At 40.5% G+C, this 22,042-nt stretch overlaps 1 protein-coding gene and 1 non-coding gene across 2 annotated transcripts in view; one reads left to right on the forward strand and one right to left on the reverse strand.

The window, feature by feature from the left end:
- C15H11orf63 (chromosome 15 C11orf63 homolog) overlaps positions 1 to 22,042 on the reverse strand; it is an 80,728-nt gene that overhangs the window by 54,161 nt on the left and 4,525 nt on the right. Inside the window, exon 3 of the mRNA XM_005689564.3 lies at positions 2,283 to 2,799. Coding sequence (XP_005689621.2) covers positions 2,283 to 2,799 — 517 coding nt within the window. The remainder of the gene's footprint in view (positions 1 to 2,282; positions 2,800 to 22,042) is intronic.
- TRNAE-UUC lies at positions 20,698 to 20,769 on the forward strand. Its single transcript has one exon. It is a non-coding gene; the product is annotated as a tRNA-Glu (tRNA).

Raw genomic sequence — 22,042 nt, forward strand, 5'->3', positions numbered from 1 at the left:
AAAATTCTGTTTGAGGTCAGCTAAGTATTTGTTTTGATAATCAACTAAAAATACATATCCACTCCTTTGTTTTATTTTCAGTTACGAAGGCAAGGATATGACATAATCTTTTAAGACCATAGAGTTTCCTGAGTTAAGAAAAAAATCACAAATGTTCACTTTCTCTTGTTCCTTCAGAAAATACTCACAGGTTAGAACAGGTCAAAGTACCCTAAATAATACCAGTTTGAATTTGAATAGGTCTAAAAGCATCCCTGTGTGTGTGCATATGTGTGTGTGCGCACGCTTAGTAGCTGAGTCATGTCTGACTCCCCTTGGCCCCATGGACCTCCAGGCTCCTCTGTCTATGGAATTTTCCAGGCAAGAATACTGGAGTGGGTTGCCATTTATTACTCCATGGGATTTTCCTCACCCAGGGATCGAACCTGAGTCTCCTGCATTTGCAGGCAGATTCTTTACCACTAGCACCACCTAGAAAGCCCCAAGGGTATCCCTAGTTAATAGAACAACCTCTCCTTCATGTTTGAAAATGATCTCACATTGTTGGGTGATGAATTTCAATCTGTTTCTGCAATAAGGGTGGTGGATGCACTGATCCAGCCATTCTATTCTCCATGTCCACAAACATGTCCCCTAGGAGGTGGGTTGATGTGAGCTTTATGTGTGTCCATGAAATAGAGCTAAGTTTACTGGCTCCAGCAGGTCTTGAATCCATCATCTGGGGTAAAATAAACCCTCAAAATGATCAGACGAGAAAGGGAGGGGACATACTATTATTCCAATTTTATAGACAGAGAGACTAAAGTTTATAATCATATTGCATCATTTGTACAAGTTAAAAGACAGTACAGTGATTATCAATGGGAACTGGAAAGATAATAGAATCACCTGGATAATAATAATAAAAAAAATACCCATGTTGTACCCTGCCGTCCTTGTGCCACCACCCTATATATATATACACATATATATAAAAGCTTCCCTGGTGGCTCAGACAGTAAAGCGTCTGCCTGCAATGCGGGAGACCCAGGTTCTATCCCTGGGTTGGGAAGATCCTCTGGAGAAGGCAATGGCGGACCACTCCAGTACTCTTGCCTGGAAAATTCCATGGATGGAGGAGCCTGGTAGGCTATACTCCATGGGGTTGCAAAGAGTCGGACACAACTGAGTGACTTCACTACACACACACACACACACACACACACACACACACACACACACACACAGACACACACACACACACACACAGACACACGACTGATGCTGAAGCTGAAACTCCAATACTTTGGCCACCTCATGCGAAGAGCTGACCCATTTGAAAAGACCCTGACGCTGGGAATGATTGATGGCAGGAGGAGAAGGGGGTGACAGAGGATGAGATGGCTGGATGGCATCACTGACTCAATGGTCATGGGTTTGGGTGGACTGCAGGAGTTGGTGATGGACAGGGAGGACTGGAGTGCTGTGGTTCATGGGATCGCAAAGAGTCGACACGACTGAGCGACTGAACTGAAGTCGCTTCAGTTGTGGCTGACTCTGTGTGACCCCATAGACGGCAGACCACCAGGCTCCTCCATCCCTGGGATTCTCCAGGCAAGAACACTGGAGTGGGATGCCATTTCCTTCTCCAATGCACGCATGCGAAGTTGCTTCAGTTGTGTCTGACTCTGTGCGACCCTATGGACAGCAACCCACCCGGCTCCTCTGTCCACAGGATTCTCTAGGCAAGAATACTGGAGTGGGTTGCCATTTCCTTCTCCACACATACATACACACACACACACGCACACACACACACACACACACACAGAATCTGAGCTGAGAATCACTTCTGTCAGTTGCTGTTATTGATATGAGTGTGCCATGTCACCTCCAATGTACTAGAGGGATTTAATAGGATTGAAGTCCAGTGCTTTTGTGGGAAAAAAGGCAGCCAACACAGAGGATCAAACCCTCAGCTCTGTAATTTATCTAATGGAGTTTATAGTTAAAAAAAAAAAAAACAACAAAAAAAAACCTATGGTTCCTTGGATGGAAACATTTTGGGTCTAATAATTGAATCACAGCACTGTAAGCCATTAATGACTTCTATTTTGCTTTCAAGAATTTGTGGAATAATCCCCCCGATTCTCAAAGAGGGGCAAGGTACAGGGTGTTTGTTTTACTCAGCCGGGTGCTTACAATGACATCACCACCCCAAAGGAAGTGATACCCAGCTATTTCAAACAGAGGCAAATTCCAGTCTAGTGCCCGGAAGAGATTTTTAAGAAGTTGCTACATACCTGTTCTAGGCGACCTTCCCCCCTTTTTTTATTGTGAAGTTGAAGATAAGAGTCCATTCTTGGAGTGGGTAATCCCAAAGTCAGCTTGTTCTTTTCCACAAAATACTGTTTGGACTTCCTTCGCCGAGGGCTGCGTGACCCTGGCAGGAATGGCCCTCTGCGTGAACTTGAACTCTTCAAGTACTGAGAGAGGTTGCTGGACTTCTCCTCAGGATCACTGTCACTCAGCACGGAAAACGGCTCAGAGCGGTGGGTGCTGAGCTCGTAGTTCGGGCTTACGAATTCACTCCCGAGTAAGGAGGCTGTGCTCCGTGGGCGCGTCTGTTCACCTTTGCTCCCTGAGAGGTCCATCGAAGGCTCCTTGGAAGGGTAGAGTGGGTTCAGAGTCAGATTTTCTGTAGAGCTGTCCATGGACTCTGGCAACGCTTCCACAGGCAACAACTTCCCCTCCTCTTTCTTACTCTTCCAGTTTGGATCGTATCGGAGGTGTGAGTATTTGTCTTCTGTGGGTTGTTGGCTGCCCAGAGCAGAAAAGAAATGTCAAGGCCTTCATCCAAACAGATTACTCATTCTCTTCAGCTGACCATCTTACTCGACATCAATCTCCATCTTTCTCTTACAATTTTCCTTTTTACTATATAACATGGGAAAGACACATCTCAGGCTCAGACTAGGCCTACACACTACACATAAGGGCAAAAAGTCGTCATTATCTAAGTTCACTGAAATATGGAATTAAAAAGGGGGATGGTTCATTTCTAAATGCTGGAAAACCAATGTCTGTAACGTTAAACCAGTGAAATCATCTTGGTGCGAGGAATGCTATTACTTAGACACACCATAAGTTGCATAAGTAATAAGCTGCTGAGGATAAAATGGATTTCACACTTAGCTGGTGATATACACATTTAGCTGTTTATCAAGGAAGGGAAATTCGACTGTTGCCTGGACAACGACTCAGTCTGCATCTTTTGTGGGAGAAAAGCAGGATTTATGCCAACTGAACACCTACACAGGTTCATCCTGTATCAGTGATTTTTATTCATCACTTCATTTTGTCTTTTTTTTCAAATATGCTACGGGAAGATCCCTCACATTTGGGATCAGACAATGCCTCTGAAAGCTCTCAGCTCATATTCTCTGGGTCAGGTCTGTGTACACAAAACTCAGTAGACAGGTCAGCATGTGTTTTAAGGTGTAGAAAAGCCCTATATGAATAAAAGGTTAAGCATAGGGTCCTGCCTGGTCCATATGAATGGGTCCATAATCAGTACATATGACCCCAAATCAAGTCCTCCCTTTTTCCCTATGACGATCTCAATTTGTAAAGCACCTCCTAGTCTTAATCAAAAAAGGAAAAAAAAATGCTGGTAATATGGGCATATTTAATGGCCTCTTTGATCTTCAAAAGCTAAATGGGAGAGATTTTCCTTGAGTACAGTAGATGCAATCCTCTAATCAAAAAGAAAATGTAAATCACCTGGGCTTTTTATGCTATTTGATATTCCCGTTTACAGAGGACATAATTTTATGCTGGGTAAACAAACTAATGGTGCCCCTAATGCTAATTTAGTCTTCTTAATGTGAACCTAGATTTCTTTGATTTGATGTAAAGCAGAAACTAGAGCAGAAAGCCCCAACTTCCATATCTTGCTAAATTGTCACTTTGAATTTTTAGTGTCCTTTTTTTTAACCATGATGCAAGGCTTGCTGGACGGGATGTCAGTTCCCCGATCCAGGACTGAACCTGGGCCACAATGGTGTAAGTCCCGAGTCCTAACCCACTGGACTGCCGGGGAGTTCCCCTTGTCACTCTGAATCCGTAGTTCACATGTTAAGATGGAAAACTTATTGGGATGGACTGCTCTTCCTTTTCCACTGAGGGAAGAAAAATGATATTCTCCTCCAGCAAAGCGCCTGGATGGATGGTCCATGATTGTCAGGAAACTGACATCAAACCGTGTGACTCGTCACTCCTGAAACTCCACAGGGCAACCTGTCTCTGGGGCTTTGAGGAGGTCTCTCTGTGCGATGCCCCCTACTGTCCCAGGAGCAGGGGTTGGTCCAGCGGGGCATAATCTGGATTTGGGAGTAGACAGACCTGGGCTCAAGTCCTGGGTCCATCACTACCTATCTGTGCCTCGGTTGGTAGACCATGGCATCTCTGAGCCGGTTTCTCTCATCCTTAAGTTAGGGATCAGTTATATTTGTTCTGTTTATTTCTCAAGATTGCATAAAAGCCAGATGAGACAATGTAGCTAAATTCATGTGCTGTATTTGTGCTTAGTTCCCTGTTCACCATGGCAACTGTATCTCCTCACCTAGGTCAGGTCCTGGGCAGCAGGGACTGAGGGCTGGCCTTCCTTTCCCTAACCTCTGCCCTGTGCTATGGACAGAAGAGGTAAAAGGTGATGCTTGAATCAATAACTGAGCATTAGATATTTATATTTTTTTAAAAACCCAACAGTAGTAAATTAGTATTTAAACAGGCAGAAAAGCTGTTTTCTTTGGACCAAACCAGTGAATGACTTTAGGGCTTATTTTGCGCTGCATCAAGTAAAAGTTTCAGCAATGGAAGAAAAGATGAAGAGAGTCAAATAAATAAAGATAGAAAGTATTTTTTTAAATGAAGAAATGTGCCATTTTCCCATATCTATGATACATTCAAAGGAAAATGTGAGTTTAACTCTCCTCATTTATTCATTCACTTGATTCGACAGAATTTAACTTTCCTCATGCATTTGCTTGTTCAGTGATTCTATAGATGTTTATTGAGCACGTACTAAGTTACGGGGAGGTGATGCTAATGGTCAAGAACACGTCTGTCAATGCAGGAGATGTTTGATCCCTGGGTCGGGAAGATCCCCTGGGATAGGAAATGGCAAGTCACTCTAGTATTCTTGCCTGGAAAATTCCATGGACAGAGGAGCCTGGTGGTCTACAGTCCATGGGTTTACAAAAAGTCGGACACGACTGCACATCCCCACACAAGTTAGGGGGAGATGGTGGTGAGCTCAGTTGGGGATACAGACCAGGAAATGAGCGATTTACAGCTGGAGTCATGAGTGCAGCGAGCAGGAGAACGGAGGGACACCGAATCCCAGCTTGGGAGAAAGGGAAGCTTTCTGAAGGCACTGATGGCTTAGCTGATACCAAAGGCTGAGAAGGGCAGAGAGTCTAAGCCAGGCTGAGGAAGCAACTTGTAAAAAGGGACAGAGGAGCGAGAGAACATGGGGCTTTCAAAGGACAAATTTTGCAGGATAAAGTGGAGGCTAGGAGTGGGGACGGTTGAGGAGTGAAGCTCAGGGTTAAGCCGAGGTGAAATTTTGTAGGGCTTTGTAAATTCCGTGAAGGGTATGGCTTAACTCCATTAACTTGAAAGTTTGGATTTAATTTAGCAAAATCACTCAATTAAAGAATAAAGTAAGACAGATATATTTGGATAGGCACAGTGATGTGGTGTTCAAAGGGCTTATCTATGGTTATCTATGGCTTATATACGGTTTTGGGGGGAAAGTTTTAGAACAAGTAGCCTTCTTCTTTGCGCTGTTTAAAGCAGGGCTTGGCAAATTTAAAAGTGATACATCTGGGCCTCCCTGGTGGCTCAGTGGTAAAGAATCAGCCTGCCAATGCAGGAGATTAGGGTTCAGTCTCTAGCCCAGGAAGATCCCACGTGCTGTGGAGCAACTAAGCCTGTGCACCGCAACTATTGAGCCTGTGCTCTAGAGCCTGGGAGCAGCAACTACTGAGCCCATGGGCTGCAATCACTGAGGCACGTGAGCCTAGAGCTTGTGCTCCACAACCAGAGAAGCCACTGCAAAGAGAAGCATAAGCACCGCAGCTAGAGCGTAGTCCCTGCTATCCACAACCAGAGAGAAGCCCGCGCAGCAATGAAGACTCAAAAATAAATTAAAAGACAAATTCTTTTAAAGTGACACATCTTATTGGGGCCCACTGGCCCACCGCTTTCCTAGGCTGGGTTGTAGAGTGCTGGCTTTGGGAAGATAGAACATATTATGCCATGCTGATCTAGGGAATGCTTATAATGAATCTCCTTTTTTAACCTCAGAGCAACCCTATGGGGAGGTGTCACTATTATGTCCATTTAATAGATGAAGAAACTGAGGTTTAGAGAGTGAGGATCAGATTGCCTGCACTGAATTCCTTGTGCTGCCAGTTAGCGTGGGAGTGTGGGCAAGTTATTGTAGTTCTCTGTGCTTCAGTTTCTTCATCAATAAGATAAGGATGCAAATAGTACCTACCTAAAAACAGATAATAGTACCTACTTTATAGTCATTGAGAGTATTAAGCACATTTGTATACATATATATGCTGAGAACTATGTTCTTTTTTAAGATATAATTTTCTTATTATCTGTGTTTGCTTTTTAAAAAATATTTATTTGGTTGTGTTGGGTCATAGTTGCGGCACACGGGATCATCGTTGTGGCTTGCAGGCTTCTCTCTAGCTGTGGCTTGAGGGCTTAGTTGCCCCGTGCATGTGGGATCTTAGTTCCTTGACTAGGGATCAAACCTGCATCCCTGCATTGCAAGGCAGATTCTTAATCACTGGACCACTGGGGGAGTCCCTAGAACTGTGTTCTTGGCACAGAGTAAGGAAGGCCCCAGGAAGGGTCTGCTATGAAAGCGTGTGCCAACAGGCTCCGTCACTGGAGTCTGTTGCTGTGTGTTGCGTTCTGTCACGTGACACGACACTGATGTGTCTTGTGCTTCCTGCTGATTGGATCTCAAGGGATTTTTTTCTCCCTAAGGCCCAAGTTATTTCCAGGACACAGTGTTGTCTTGTGATGCACTAAGTGGCACCTTCGTGGCCTGAAAGAATGAATATACTCTCTTAAAAAAGAGATTAAAATTTTTTCCGAAGAACTAGGCATCATGAACTGTGATTTAGGAAAATGGGATTAAGAAATGTCTGTGTTTCCACACGATGAGAAATTTTAGGCACTGCTGAGAGATGATGAGGAAGATAAAACTGGGAGAATTCAATTATTTTAGACTTTCAGAAGGAGATATAATTTCTAGCCTCAACAAATTGCCATCAGACACTGCCAAGCAGCATCACACACCCTGGAAAAGACGGGTGTTTTGAGTGAAACCTGGAAAATTCAGAAGGCTTTGAAACAAATCAGACATACTGAGTTGCTCGGGCTGTGAAAGATATTTTTGAACCAATCGTTTGAAGAGACACTCTAATAATGTGTATTTACAAGATTAGAATCATTAGAAAATGTGGCTCTTCTAAGAGCTTTAATTACACTGTACTGTGTACAGCTACAATGACTATCTTAAAACATGCCCCTTTCTCTTCCTTTTGATGGAAACCATATGTAGGGACAAATGGGAGGTTATGTTTTGCAAACTCAGGAGCGTGAAAAGCTGTAATACTTCACGGAAACAAATCTAATGGTTGAAATAGAACATGATACTAAAGAAGCCCATTGTTCTGAGCTTGTGTGCTGAGATGCTCCATTGTGTTGTGTGGTCCAGGTCAACACACTGGAACAAAATGAGTGTGAAGTGCTCCTTCATCGGTAATCATGTGCACACAAAACACACACCTTGTTTTCTCCCCATTGGATAGGGAGGTTAGACAATGAGTACACAATGCTTTTGTTGCCATTCAGACAACAGATGCCAGGTCTGCTCTTCGGATGCCCAGGTTAGAGATGGATGCAGAGAGGAAGGGGAGGGTGGTCTCCTAGGCATATGCCATCCTATTTGCTGTCTCTAATGGACCACATTTGAGCACTGACTGTGACAACTTCAGTCCAAATAAAATCAAATCTCCATTTGACGAAGAGCTTCGTGTTCAGTTTAGTATTCAATCAAAAAATTACTAAAATTAGAGCATGTTTCTAGTACAATTAACATCCTTTGCACTCATAATAAAATATTCAATAACTGGCCATTTTGCCTGTCAAGGAGGTGAATAAAAGCATTGCTATTAATCATTTAGCAGTTATTTCTTTGCCACTTTATTTTAAGTAGGCAGTTAAATTGAAACTGCACATGTTATTATTGATTTAGGTTTAATTTAATCCTTTTAAACAGAACAATTATTCCCAATTTATATGCCATTAAATCTTTTATGGATATGAACAGCAAATTCAATTTCTGTTTAAGTGTACAGTTTTTTAAATGCTTCTTTAAGGAGCAATAAATCTGACAATTGCTTCCAAGGATTTCTGAATTCTGTGCTTATCTTAATCTTTTTATCAACAGCTTTTAAGTAAATAAAATGAAATAAATCCAAAGGATCAAAAAAATCACTTTTGCAAGTATGAAACAAAAGTTCCACAAGTATATTGAAATCCTTTGGGAAGACTATTTACAACCCAGAAAATTTCATCTAATGCAGGTATTTATTCTGCTAAAAAAATTAAACATTTTAATAGAAGAAAAGTAGTTTAATGAACCAAAGGCCAAAGACTATCCACAAGTGAAGGGGTTGGATTGTTATGTTATCTGGTGAATTTTGTTGACTGCAGTCATACAGTTTGGATAATTCCAATCAAAGTCTCCCTTTTTTGACAACAGCTTTTGGCTGCAAAATAACCAAATATTTGCACCAGGTTCTTATAGTACCAGTGTTGATTCATGGACAATCTCTGAGTTAAATTATCTTAAGAGGGCATGCTAGTAATTGCAATGTGAAATTCCAGTACCTCATTTCCATTAAGATTATCTTACATGAAACAAAGGCTGCATCCTCACAAGGGAAATGCTGTATGACACAGAACATATTTAGAAACAGAATTCCCCTCCTTCAGTGACAGTTTACAATGCTCCTGCCAGACATTTTCTGTGGAAAGCTCGGGAGTTCTTTTCATTCTCCAGAAACAGCGGCTAAAAGGCAGAGACCTAGATTGACAGCACTTCCAGGTGCTAGTTTCTTGTACTTTTTTAAGATTTTTTTTTTTTTGATGTGGACCATTTATAAGAAAATCCATTCCAGTATTCTTGCCTGGAAAATTCCATGGACAGAGGAGCCTGGTGTGGTACAGTCCATGGGATTGTAGAGAGTCATACAACTGAGCACACACATACCATTTTTAAAGTCTAGATTGAATTTGTTACAATATTTTTTCTGTTTTATATATATATATATATTTTTTTTTTTGCCAAGAGGCATGTAGGATCTTAGCTCCCTGACCAGAGATGGAACCCGCATCCCTTGCATTGGAAGGCAAGATATTAACCACTGGACCACCAGGGGAGTCCTCTCTTGTATTTTAACTGCCAGATACTAATGGCATTGGAATTGCAAGGTAGCTGTGATGTCATGGGAAGAGCACTGGAGAGGCCTTGACACCTGAGCCCTAGTCCAGATTTTGCCACTAAGCAGTTATGTGAACTTGGGTAAGTTTCTTATCCACTCTAGGCCTCACACTCTAGGCCTCAGGTTCCACCTTTTATTAATACAGTAAGGGATAGGCTGACCTTTAAAAGACCAAACAGCTCTAAGAATCCACCATTTTAAAAACTGAATTGGGCCTATCATGGGAAACTCACCAATATATATAGGGGTTGGGGAAAAATTTTAAATTCCATCCATTAAAAATTTTTAGTAACCAAAGATTTCCACATTTCCAAATTTGTCAGGGAGTAGAAACAGATGAGTACAGTGAAGGTTGTCAATTGAACTTATCTCCTTAGTTACTTGGTTACAGTCTTCCTCTTGATAAACTGGCAGGACTGTAGGTGATATAAATTTCAATAACACATTGTGAGGTTTCGAACTCACTGTTTATTTACTTATTTTAACACAGTAATGCATCCCCATTTGGAAATAAGCTGGAAAGGAACTCATGGTCGTCTCCGAGGGCAATAAAACCCCAGGAGTCACGGTAGCATTAGCATTTCTGGCGGCGCCTGTGCCTCTAATAGACATAATTCATGCCCACGCACACACTTCACTTCCTCCTCTGACTGCTCGTCTGTCATGATGGCACAATGCCTGCTCTGAGGAGCGTGTCAGGGTTTCACAGCTGCATAGTTAGTGAGCAAGTGGACATAAGACAGCAGTGGCCAGTACCTATGACAGCAGGTCTCTTCTTTGATATGATGATACCCATGTGATCAGAAATAAATAACCAACATGCTAGTAGCTATCGCCAAATACTGTGTGAACCCCAGAGGATTGGGTACATGTGCACGCATGCTCATGACTCTGTGACATTATGGACTGTAGCCTGCCAGGCTCCTCTGTGCATGGGATTTCCCAGGCAACAGTACTGGAGTGGGTTGCCAATTCCTTCTCCAGGAGGATCTTCCCCACTCAGCGATCAAACCTGTGTCTCTTGCATCTCCTGCATGGGCAGGCAGATTCTTTACCACTGAGCCACCTGGGAAGCCCTTGGGTATAGAGTAGAATGCATTTGAAGAGGCTGGCCAGCCAATGACCTTAAATGGAAAATCTCATCAAGACAACATAAATTAACATGGATGAATGTTGCTAGAAACCAACAGGAATGAAAGTTGATGCCTGGAAGCTCTCAGAATGTTCTTGATAAAACTAGAATATTACACTTAGCCTCAAGTTTCTTTACTCTCCCAACCAGAGGGAGAAAAATAAATCTCTATGACACTTATGAGAGGAAGTAATCTCTCATCAGCTCAAATATATCTTATGTGTGAAATTGGAGGGGAAAGTTAAAATTCTGAGTTAGTAGTCTCTCTACCTACTTTTGGTTTTGCTTATCCCATACTAATATTTAAGTCCTAGAAATCACCATTCAGTACCTCACTTGATTCTTGTATTGTTAATCGGAGACAACATACAGTCATCCCTGGTATGTGTGAGGGATCGGTTCCAGGACATGCCGAGAATACCAAATTCTGTGGATGCTCACGTGGCAGGACCCACCCTCTGTATCCACGGTACCACATCCAGTAATTCAACCAACTGTGGGTTTTGTACTACTGTAGTACTATTTATTAACAAAAAATCTTCATGTGAGTGAACCCATACAGTTCAAATTCATTTTGTTCAAGGGTCAACTATATATATATATATATACACACACACACAACATATTTATATATAAATACTACATATTTCATATATATATGTGAAAGCTTTTGAGAGGAAAAATTATATACTACCACAAAAATGCAGATGATTATTCCTGAGTCCTTTTCTTCAGTTCAGTTCAGTCGCTCAGTCATGTCCGACTCTTTGCTACCCCATGAATCGCAGCACGCCAGGCCTCCCTGTCCATCAACAACTCCCGGAGTTCACTCAGACTCACGTCCATCGAGTCAGTGATGCCATCCAGCCATCTCATCCTCTGTTGTCCCCTTCTCCTCCTGCCCCCAATCCCTCCCAGCATCAGTGTCTTTTCCAATGAGTCAACTCTTCACATGAGGTGGCCAAAGTACTGGAGTTTCAGCTTTAGCATCATTCCTTCCAAAGAAATCCCAGGGCTGATCTCCTTCAGAATGGGCTGGTTGGATCTCCTTGCAGTCCAAGGGACTCTCAAGAGTCCTCTCTAAAACCACAGTTCAAAAGCATCAATTCTTCGGTGCTCAGCCTTCTTCACAGTCCAACTCTCACATCCATACATGACCACAGGAAAAACCATAGCCTTGACTAGACGGACCTTAGTCGGCAAAGTAATGTCTCTGCTTTTGAATATGCTATCTAGGTTGGTCATAACTTTTATTCCAAGGAGTAAGCGTCTTTTAGTTTCATGGCTGCAGTCACCATCTGCAGTGATTTTGGAGCCCCCCCAAAAAACTCTGACACTGTTTCCACTGTTTCCCCATCTATTTCCCATGAAGTGATAGGACCAGATGCCATGATCTTTGTTTTCTGAGTCCTTTTCTTACTTTCAGTCAATTCTGAATATTCAAGTTAACTAAGAATACCTTCCTGCACCTGTCTTCCACCCAGTAATTTCTGGCACAAGGTGGTCTGTTAGACAGAATGGGAGATATTTGGTGAGGGCTCTGCTTCCCAGGTGATGAGAGAGCCTTCACTGAAGGAAAACATTCTGTTTTCCAGGAGAGTTGCTGGGGAATACAGGCTACTGTCATTCTGATGAATGTGAATCTGTGCAAGCTCTAGGAGGTGGTGAAGGACAGGGAAGCCTGGTGTGCTGCAGTCCGTGGGGTCACAAAGAGTTGGACACGACTGAGTGAACAACAACAAATGATCCTCCTGCCCAAAAGTAAAACACCATCAATGTTTATTGTGTTCTGAGGACACAGGATCCATTACAGATTTGTATTACTTAACTAAAATTTATCATTTTACATGCATATTTAATCTGGCCTCAGTTCGGTCCATATTGAAGCTGTTACAGCTTTAATTTCTGATAGAGAGCAAAACTGAGTTCTTGACTAGATCAGTCCTTGATCACCTATCCAGATACATACAGCTGGAGACACAGACTTTGGAGTTAGAAGACAGTTCATTCAGTTCAATTTCTGGCTTGGCCACTTAGTAGCTACATACACCTAACAAAACTTTCAGAGCCTTGGTTCCCCATCTGCAAAATTTGTCTAAGAGCCTCTTGTTGTGATAAATGAGATAGTATATATCAAGCAAATGGTCCTCCAAATAGTAGCTAATTATATTGAGGTGTTTTTGTAAATAAAACCTTATCAAACACATATGCCAGTTACTGTATTGCTGCTTTCTGATTTTTTTTTTTTTAACATATGAGGCTTCAGAGGGCCACAGGGCTGAAGAGGTTATTTCTAATGCTCTAGGAATTACATTGATCTCCTTTTCCCTGAGTGCCGAGTGTCATAAGGCTAGTTCTGGAGTGGGGTTTAAGGATTATCACGTGAAGATCCTCTTTCTACTCTTGATTCATTCACTGCAGTCAATGCTGCTCCAATTTCTATTAAGTAAAAGGTTTTTCTAATCCATATACATTGAGCTGAGGCTTGACTTTGCTGAGGTACAAGGGAGTAATTGCTTTGAGGAGGTTCTAGTAACATCAAAACACAAGAGTAGAGCTGAAGTGACTTGGCAGGCAGCTTTTAAAATGGTTGCCCACAAAAGCAAGAAGAAAGAGATTTTGCTTGGTTTTAAGGCAAGGCTTTGACTAATTATTTTGAACTACAGTTCCCAGAATGCCATCTACCTAACAGAAATGAAAGCACTCTTGAATTTCATATTGAGAGCCTGTGATCAATTTGTCTATTTCTCGACTCATAAACTACTCAGATCCAAGCAACGATACACCAAGGAAAAGTTTCCAAGATGAACAGAGAAAGGGGCCAGTAAGGAAATGCTCAGCTGGATGATATTTTTTAAAGGCTTTAAAAGTTGTTTTTATTTGGTTATGCTGGGGCCTTGGTTGCAGGATCTTTCAGTTGTGGTATGCTGGATCTAGCTCCCTGATCAGGGATTGAATCTGGGGCCCCTGCGTTGGAGTGCAAAGTCTTAGCCACCGGATTATAAGGGAAGTCTCTGGATGATATTTTTGAGGCACTACTTGACTAAATGCTTTGGTTGTGTTTTCCTTTATAGAGGAGAACTGGTTCTCCAGTCAATGTATGAAGCATTGCACAGCCAAACAATTACTAGGGCCCTAACCCACTCTAATCCTGGGTATTATAGTCTTTCATTAATGTTTCCAAGACAAATCAGTCTAAGGAAAATACCATCGTTTTAGGATCTGTGAATCAGAAGACCAATGCCCTAACCATGCTTTTGACTTTGTATTATTCTTTATTTAAAAATACATTGATGTTTTTGGGACTCCCTTGGAGTCTAAAGTGTCACATTCTTCCGGCTACTATGGATTTGTGAAATTGTTACTTTTCTTCTTACTCCTGAGTGTTGACTGTCTCTTCCTCCAGTGCTCTGAAAAAGACAGAGAACCAACGGCTCTTCTAAGGGGATCCTGTGTAGTGAAAACGATCCCTGGATTGAAAATTGAGAGCTGGGTGCCCATTTCATCTCTTCCACTAAATTACTTTGTGACACAGGAGATCAAGCTCTGAGCCTTTACAGTGGGAATACTGACTCCAAGACCCTAGACTATCAGAGAACTAACCCTAGGGAGTATCAAATAGTGAGAACTCACACAAAGGAAACCGCTTGAATACAAGACCCAGCATCACCCAACCACCAGTAGTACTCTGTGCAGGATGCCTCATCTAAACAACAAACAAAACAAAAACACAAACCCAGTCATCAGCAGACAGGATTTCCACCTCACTCATCCTCGCCCATCAGAGGAAAAACAAACAAACAAACAAACAAACAAAAACTCAGCACAAATCTCACCCTATACGAAGCTTGCACAAACCATTGGAGCAACCTTAGGAGGGCAGAAATCAAAAGGAAGAAAGAATTCAACCTTGAAGCCTGGGAAAAGGAGACCTCAAACACAATAAGTTAAAAAAAATAATGAAAAGGCAGAGAAATACTACACAAATGAAGATACAAACTGGAAATACAGAAGTCCAAATAAATAAAGAAGGAATAGGCAAACTACCTGAAAAAGAATTCAGAATAATGATAGTAGAGATAGTCAAAAACCTTGAAAACAAAATGGAGAAAATGCAAGAATCAATTAACAAAGACCTAGAAGAATTAAAGAATAAACATACAGAGACAAACAACACAATTACTGAAATCAAAAATACTCTGGAAGGAATCAATAGCAGAATATCTGAAGCAGAAGAATGAATCAGTGAGCTGGAAGCTAAAATGGTGGAAATAACTTCTGAAGAGCAGAATAAAGTAAAAAGAATGAAAAGAACCGAGGACAGTCTCAGAGACCTCTGGGACAATATCAAATGCACCAACATTCAAATTATAGGGGTCCCAGAAAAAAAAAGAGAAAAAGAGTATGAGAAAGTTTTTGAAGAGATTATAGTTGAAAATTCCCCCAACATGGAAAAGGAAGTAGTCAATCAAGTCTAAGAGGCACAAAGAGTCCCATAGAGGATAAACCCAAGGAGAAACACCAAGACAAATACTAATTAAACTAACAAAGACTAAACACAAAGAAAGAACATTAAAAGCAGCAAGGGAGAACCCCATACGAGGGAAACCCCATACGCTTAACAGCTGATCTTTCAGCAGAAACTCTTCAGACCATAAGGGAATGGCAGGATATACTTAAAGTACTGAAAGGGAAAAATCTACAATCAAGATTACTGTACCCAGCAAGGATCTCATTCAAAACTGATGGAGAAATAAAAAGGTTTTCAGACAAGCAAAAGTTAAGAGAATTCAGTACCACCAAACCAGCTTTACAACAATGTTAAAAGGACTTATACAGTCAAGAAATACAGAGGAGGAAAAAGATCTACAAAATCAACCCCAAACAATTAAGAAAATGGCAATAGGAACATATATATCAATAATTACTTTAAATGTAAATGGACTAAATGCTCCAACCAAAAGACACAGACTGGCTGAATGGATACAAAAACAAGACCCATATATATGCTGTCTACAAGAAACCCACTTCAGACATAAAGACACATATAGGCTGAAAGTGAGAGTATGGAAAAATATATTCCATGCAGATAGTGACGAAAAGAAAGCTGGAGTAGCAATTCTCATATCAGACAAAATAGACCTTAAAATAAAGAACATTATAAGAGATAAGGAAGGACACTACATAATGATCAAGGGATCAATCCAAGAGGAAGACATAACAATTATAAATATCTATATACCCAACATAGGAGCACCTCAATACATATGATAAACACTAATAGACATAAAAGGAGAAATTGACAGTAACACAATAATAGTAGGAGACTTTAACACCCCGCTCACACCAATGGACAGATCATCAAAACAGAAAATTAATAAGGAAACAAAAGTCTTAAATGGTACGTTAGATGAGAAGGATATCTTCAGGACATTCCATCCAAATGCAGAATACACCTTCTTCTCAAGTGTACATGGAACATTCTCCATGATAGACCACATCTTGGGTCACAAATCAAACCTCAGTAAATTTAAGGAAACTGAAATCATATCAAGCATCTTCTCCAACCACAATGGTATGAGACTAGATATGAATTACAAGAAAAAAAACTAAGAAACACAAAGACATGGAGATTAAACAACATGTTCCTAAATAACCAACAGGTTACTGAAGAAATCAAAGGGAAATCAGAAAATTTCTAGAAACAAATGACAATGAAAACCCGACAACTCAAAACCAATGGGATGCAGCAAAAGCAGTTCTAAGAAGGAAGTTTATAGCAATACAATCTTACCTCAAGAAATAAGAAAAACATCAAATAGACAACCTAACTTTACACCCAAAACAACTGGAAAAAGAAGGACAACCCCCACCCCCCAAATTAGTAGAAGGAAAGAAATCATAAAGATCTGAGAAGAAATAGATGAAAAAGAAATGAAAGAAGCAATAGTAGAGATTAATAAAACTAAAAGCTGGTTCTTTGAGAGGATAAACAAAATTGACGAGCCTTTAGCCAGACTCATCAAGAAAAAAGAGAAAAGAATCAAATCAACAAGATTAAAAATGAAAAAGGAGAGGTTATAATAGACAATGAAGAAATACAAAGGATTATAAGAGACTATTATGAACAACTCTATGGTAATAAAATGGATAACATGGAAGAAACGAATAGATTCTTAGAAAAGTTCAATCTTCCAAGACTGAACTAGGAAGAAATAGAAATTATGAACAACCCAGTTATAAGCACTGAAATTGAAGCTATGATCAAAAATCTCTCAAAAAACAAAAGCCCAGGACCAGATGGCCTCACAGGAGAATTCTATCAAACATTTAGAGAAGAGCTAATGCCTATCCTTCTAGAACTCTTTCAAAAAACTGCAAAGGAAGGAATACTTCCAAACTCATTCTACGAGGCCACCATCACCCTGATAACAAAAGCAGACAAAGAAAACATGAAAAAAGAAAACTACAGGCCAACATCACTGATGAACTAGATGCAAAAATCCTAGCAAACAGAATTCAGCAACACATCAAAAAGCTCATACACCATGATCAAGTTGGGTTTATTCCAGGGATGCAAGGATTCTTCAATATACGCAAATCAATCAGTGTGATACACCATATTAACAAACTGAAAGAAAAACCATATGATCATCTTAATAGATGTAGAAAAAGCCTTTGAAAAAATTCAGCACCCATTTGTGATTAAAACCCTTCAAAAAATGGGCATAGAAGGAACCTACCTCAAAATAGTAAAGGCCATATATAATAAACATACAGCAAACATTATTCTCAATGGTGAAAAACTGAAAGCATTCCCCCTAAGATCAGGAACAAGACAAGGGTGTCCACTTTCACCACTATTATTCAACATAGTTCTGGAAGTCCTAGCTACAGCAGTCAGAGAAGAAAAAATAAAAGGAATCCAGATTGGAAAAGAAGTAAAGCTCTCACTGTTTGCAGGTGACATGATACTATACATAGAAAACCCTAAAGATAATTATCAGAAAATTACTAGAGCTAATCAGTATATTTAGCAAAGTTGCAGGCTACAAAATCAATACACAGAAATCACTTGCATTTCTATTTACTAACAATGAAAAATCAGATAGAGAAATTAAGGAATCAATCCCATTCACCATTGCAACAAAAAGAATTAAATATCTAGGAATAAACTTACCTACGGAGACAAAAGGACTGTATACAGAAAATTATAAGACACTAATGAAAGAAAGCAAAGATGCCATAAACAGATGGGCATAAACAAAGATGACATAAACATATTCCATGTTTCTGGGTAGGAAGAATCAATATTGTGAAAATGACTATACTACCAAATCCAATCTACAGATTCCGTGCAATCCCTATCAAATTACCAAGGACATTTTTCACAGAACTAGAACAAAATATTTCACGATTCATATGGAAACACAAAAGACCCCAAATAGCCAAAGCAGTCTTGAGAAAGAAGCATTGAGCTGGAGGAATCGACCTTCCTGACTTCAGGTTATACTACAAAGCTACAGTCATCAAGACAGTATGGTTCTGGTGCAAAAACAGAAATATAGACCAATGGAACAAGACAGAAAGCCCAGAAATAAACCCATGCACCTATGGGTACCTTATTTTTGACACAGGAGGCAAGAATATACAATGGGGCACAGATAGCGTCTTCAATAAATGGTTCTGGGAAAACTGGACAGCTACATGTAAAAGAATGAAATTAGAACACTTCCTAAAGTGTTCTAAAGATAACTCAAAATGGATTAAAGACCTAAATGTAAGACCAGAAACTATAAAACTCTTAGAAGAAAACATAGGCAGGACATTTGATGACATAAATCTACGCAAGATCCTCTATGACCCACCTCCTAGAGTAATGGAATAAAAACAAAAGTAAACAAGTGGGACTTGATTAAACTTAAAGCTTTTGCACAGCAAAGAGAACTGTAAGCAAGGTGAAAAAGACAACCCTCAGAATGGGAGAAAATAATAGCAAATGAAACAACTGACAAAGGATTAATTTCCAAAATATACAAGCAGCTCATACAACTCAATGCCAGAAAAACAAACAACCCAATCAAAAAGTGGGGGAAAAGACCTAAACAGACATTTCTCCAAAGAAGACATACAGATGGCTAACAAACACATGAAAAGATGCTCAACATCGCTCATTATTAGAGAAATGCAAATCAAAACTACAGTGAGATACCACCTCATACCCATCTGAATGGCCATCATCAAAAAGTCTACAAACAATAAATGCTGGAGAGGGTGTGGAGAAAAGGGAACGCTCTTGCACTTTTGGGTGGGAATGTAAATTGATACAGCCACTATGGAAGATGGTATGGAGATTGCTTAAAAAACTAGGAATAAAGCCACCATATGACTCAGCAATCCCACTCCTAGGCATATACCCTGAGGAAACCAAAATTGAAACAGACACATGTATCCCACTGTTCACTGCAACACCATTTACTATAGCTAGAACATGGAAGCAACCTGGAAGCAACCTAGATGTCCATCAACAGATGAATGGGTAAAGAAGTTGTGGTACAAATACACAATGGAATATTACTCAGCCATAAAAAGGAATGCATTTGAGTCAGTTCTGATAAGGTGGATGAACCTAGAACCTATTATACAGGATGAAGTGAGTCAAAAAGAGAAAGATAAATGTTGTATTCTAATGCATATATACATAATCTAGAAAAATGGTACTGAGGAATTTATAGGGCAGCAGTGGAGAAACAGATAGAGAATAGACTTATGGACATAAGGAGAGAGGAGGAGAGGGTGAGATGTATGGAAAGAGTAACATCACCATATGTAAAATAGATAGCCAATGGGAGTTTGTTCTAGGACTCAGGAAACTCAAACAGGGGCTCTGTATCCACCTAGAGGGATGGGATGGGGAGGGAAACGGGAGGGAGGTTCAAAAGGGAGGGGATATACGTATACCTGTGGCTGATTCATGTTGAGGTCTGACAGAAAACAAAATTCTATAAGGCAATTATCCTTCAATAAAGAAATACATTTTAAAAATACATTGAATAGTATTTACATTGTCCTTTGGTAAAAAGCAAGGGTAAAGTCAGGTCTCTGAGCACTGTTCAAAGAGGAAAAACTCAACATCGGGGAAATGAGGTCACATAATGGATCCTTGCCTTGGTTTCTTCCTTGTAAAAGTACAGACAAGAATACCTATCCTTTCCGATGCCCTGTTTCTATAAATAAAACTGCCATTTATTACCTAGGAGACTATGACTCTCTTAGATTAGTGCTACAATAAAAACATGGTTCAAAGCATAGAGTCAGACTGCAGGAGTTTGCTGCTCTACCGCGCCCCTGGTGAAATAAATAACCAGCTTCTGTAAGCCTCGTTGCAGTCTCTGAGATGGGATCATGATAGTATCCACCTGTTGGGGCTGCCAAAAGGATTAAATAAGATGATATATGTCAAGTGTCTGGCACAGGAATTAGGCTCAGGACAAGTATTCTGTCAATGCTTTTGTTGTCAGAACCTTAAAGTAATCTTTGCCTTCTCTTGTTCTTTCCAACCCCAGTTCTAAACTGTCACCAAGTCCTAGCAATTCTTGATATACATATGTCTCCACTCATTAGCTATGAAGGAAATGAATTAAAAATTGCTATGAGGGAAATACACTCGTATAAGAGTATGTATTGGTTGGAACGTCCCTGGTGGTCCAGCGGTTAAGACTCCACGCTTCCACCATGAGGGTCTTGTCCCTGATCAGGAAACTGAGATCCCACAGGCTGCGCAGCAAGGCCAGAATAAAAGTATGTGTTGGTTGTCTCTGAGGAGGACGAGGGGTGTGAGAAGAGGAACAAGGAAACTATCTGCAACATTTTATGTTTTAAAAAATATATCTGAAACAAATATGGCAATAAGGGTGAGATGGTATTTTTCTCTGTACTTTTCTGTGGATTAGAATGTTTTCTTAATTTAAAACCTCAGGGAATTCCCTAGTGGTCCAGTGGTTAGGACTTGGCGCTTTCACTGCTGTGGCCCGGGTTCAATCCCTGGTTGGGGAACTAAGATCCTGCAGGCTGCATGGCATGGCCAAAGTAAATAAATGAATTTTTTTTTTTTTTTAAAAAAAGAAACCCTCAACATCAGTAACAAAGCACTCTGATGTTAGGTGACTTCATCTCTGTCAGCTTCATTTTCCTGACCTGTAAAATGGGAATAGCAGCACTTTCTTGTGGGATTGCAGTGAAGAATTGAGTGAAGTTACAATGGCCTTTCAAAAGAGATGACGTTACTATTACTGTTGTCATTATAATTACTACCATCTGGTGGTCTCTGCTGTGTTTTTACCGTCTAATTCATAATGCACCAGCTTGCAGAATAATCTTCCTTGAATATTGCTTCATCTTATTGTCCTCCCCAAGAACCTGAATTTTCTCCTCTGGGTATACCCAACCCAATTCAGTCAGGGGTGGCGAGCTGGTTAAAGCCTTCCTAAGCCTCTTTCACCCCCTAACTCTGGCTGCACCTCATTATAGCATTTATCACTTGTCAGTAAGTCTCCTATATACGAATGAGTTCCATTCCAAGATGGTTAAGTCAGTTAAGATAAGGTAAGATCAGTTAGTTAAGTCCGATTTATTTGTAAGTCTAACAAAGCTACCCTTGGTACCCAACTAACAAAATTGCCTTTATAGCATTGTACTGTTAGGGTTTATAATATGTTCATATCTTTGAAAGTTCATGACTAGAAGGTTTGTATGTAGGGGACTTACTCTACTCTGACGGCCCCTAAGAAGCAGACAAGCTCGATTCAACTTGGTATCTTCAGTGAAAGAAGGAAGAAAGGGGGAAAAGAAGTAGGGCTAGGCTCTCATTCTGGCTCCCATGAAAGACTGCGCCAGGAGTGTACTCTTGGGAAACATCATCTGGGTTCTGTGTTCAATGTCACATCCGTGGCATGGGATGTGGTGTCCACAAAGGCCCTTGAAAGCAGGCTCCTCCTCTAATTTCCCTACCTTCAAAAAACATCCTCTGTCATCAAATGGGGCTCAATGGGCCACACACACTCGTGTTAATTCTGTTCTTTTTTCCCCAAATCTTGCCTAGTTTCCAAAACCCTGCCTGCCCAGGTTCTAAGCCTTCCAATAAACTTTCCTCAATTTATTTTAGCCCTAAGTTAAAAATCATCTAACACAAAGAAGGCTCAGGAGGGAGGGGATATATGTATACATAGCTGATTCACTTTGTTGTACAGCAGAAACTAATACAACATGGTAACACAGCTATATTCCAATTCAAAAAAATAAAAGCAGTTTATACTGCACATTTGTAAAA

This window comes from Capra hircus, chromosome 15 (genome assembly GCF_001704415.2).
Source record: "Capra hircus breed San Clemente chromosome 15, ASM170441v1, whole genome shotgun sequence".
NCBI classification, from domain to species: domain Eukaryota; kingdom Metazoa; phylum Chordata; class Mammalia; order Artiodactyla; family Bovidae; genus Capra; species Capra hircus.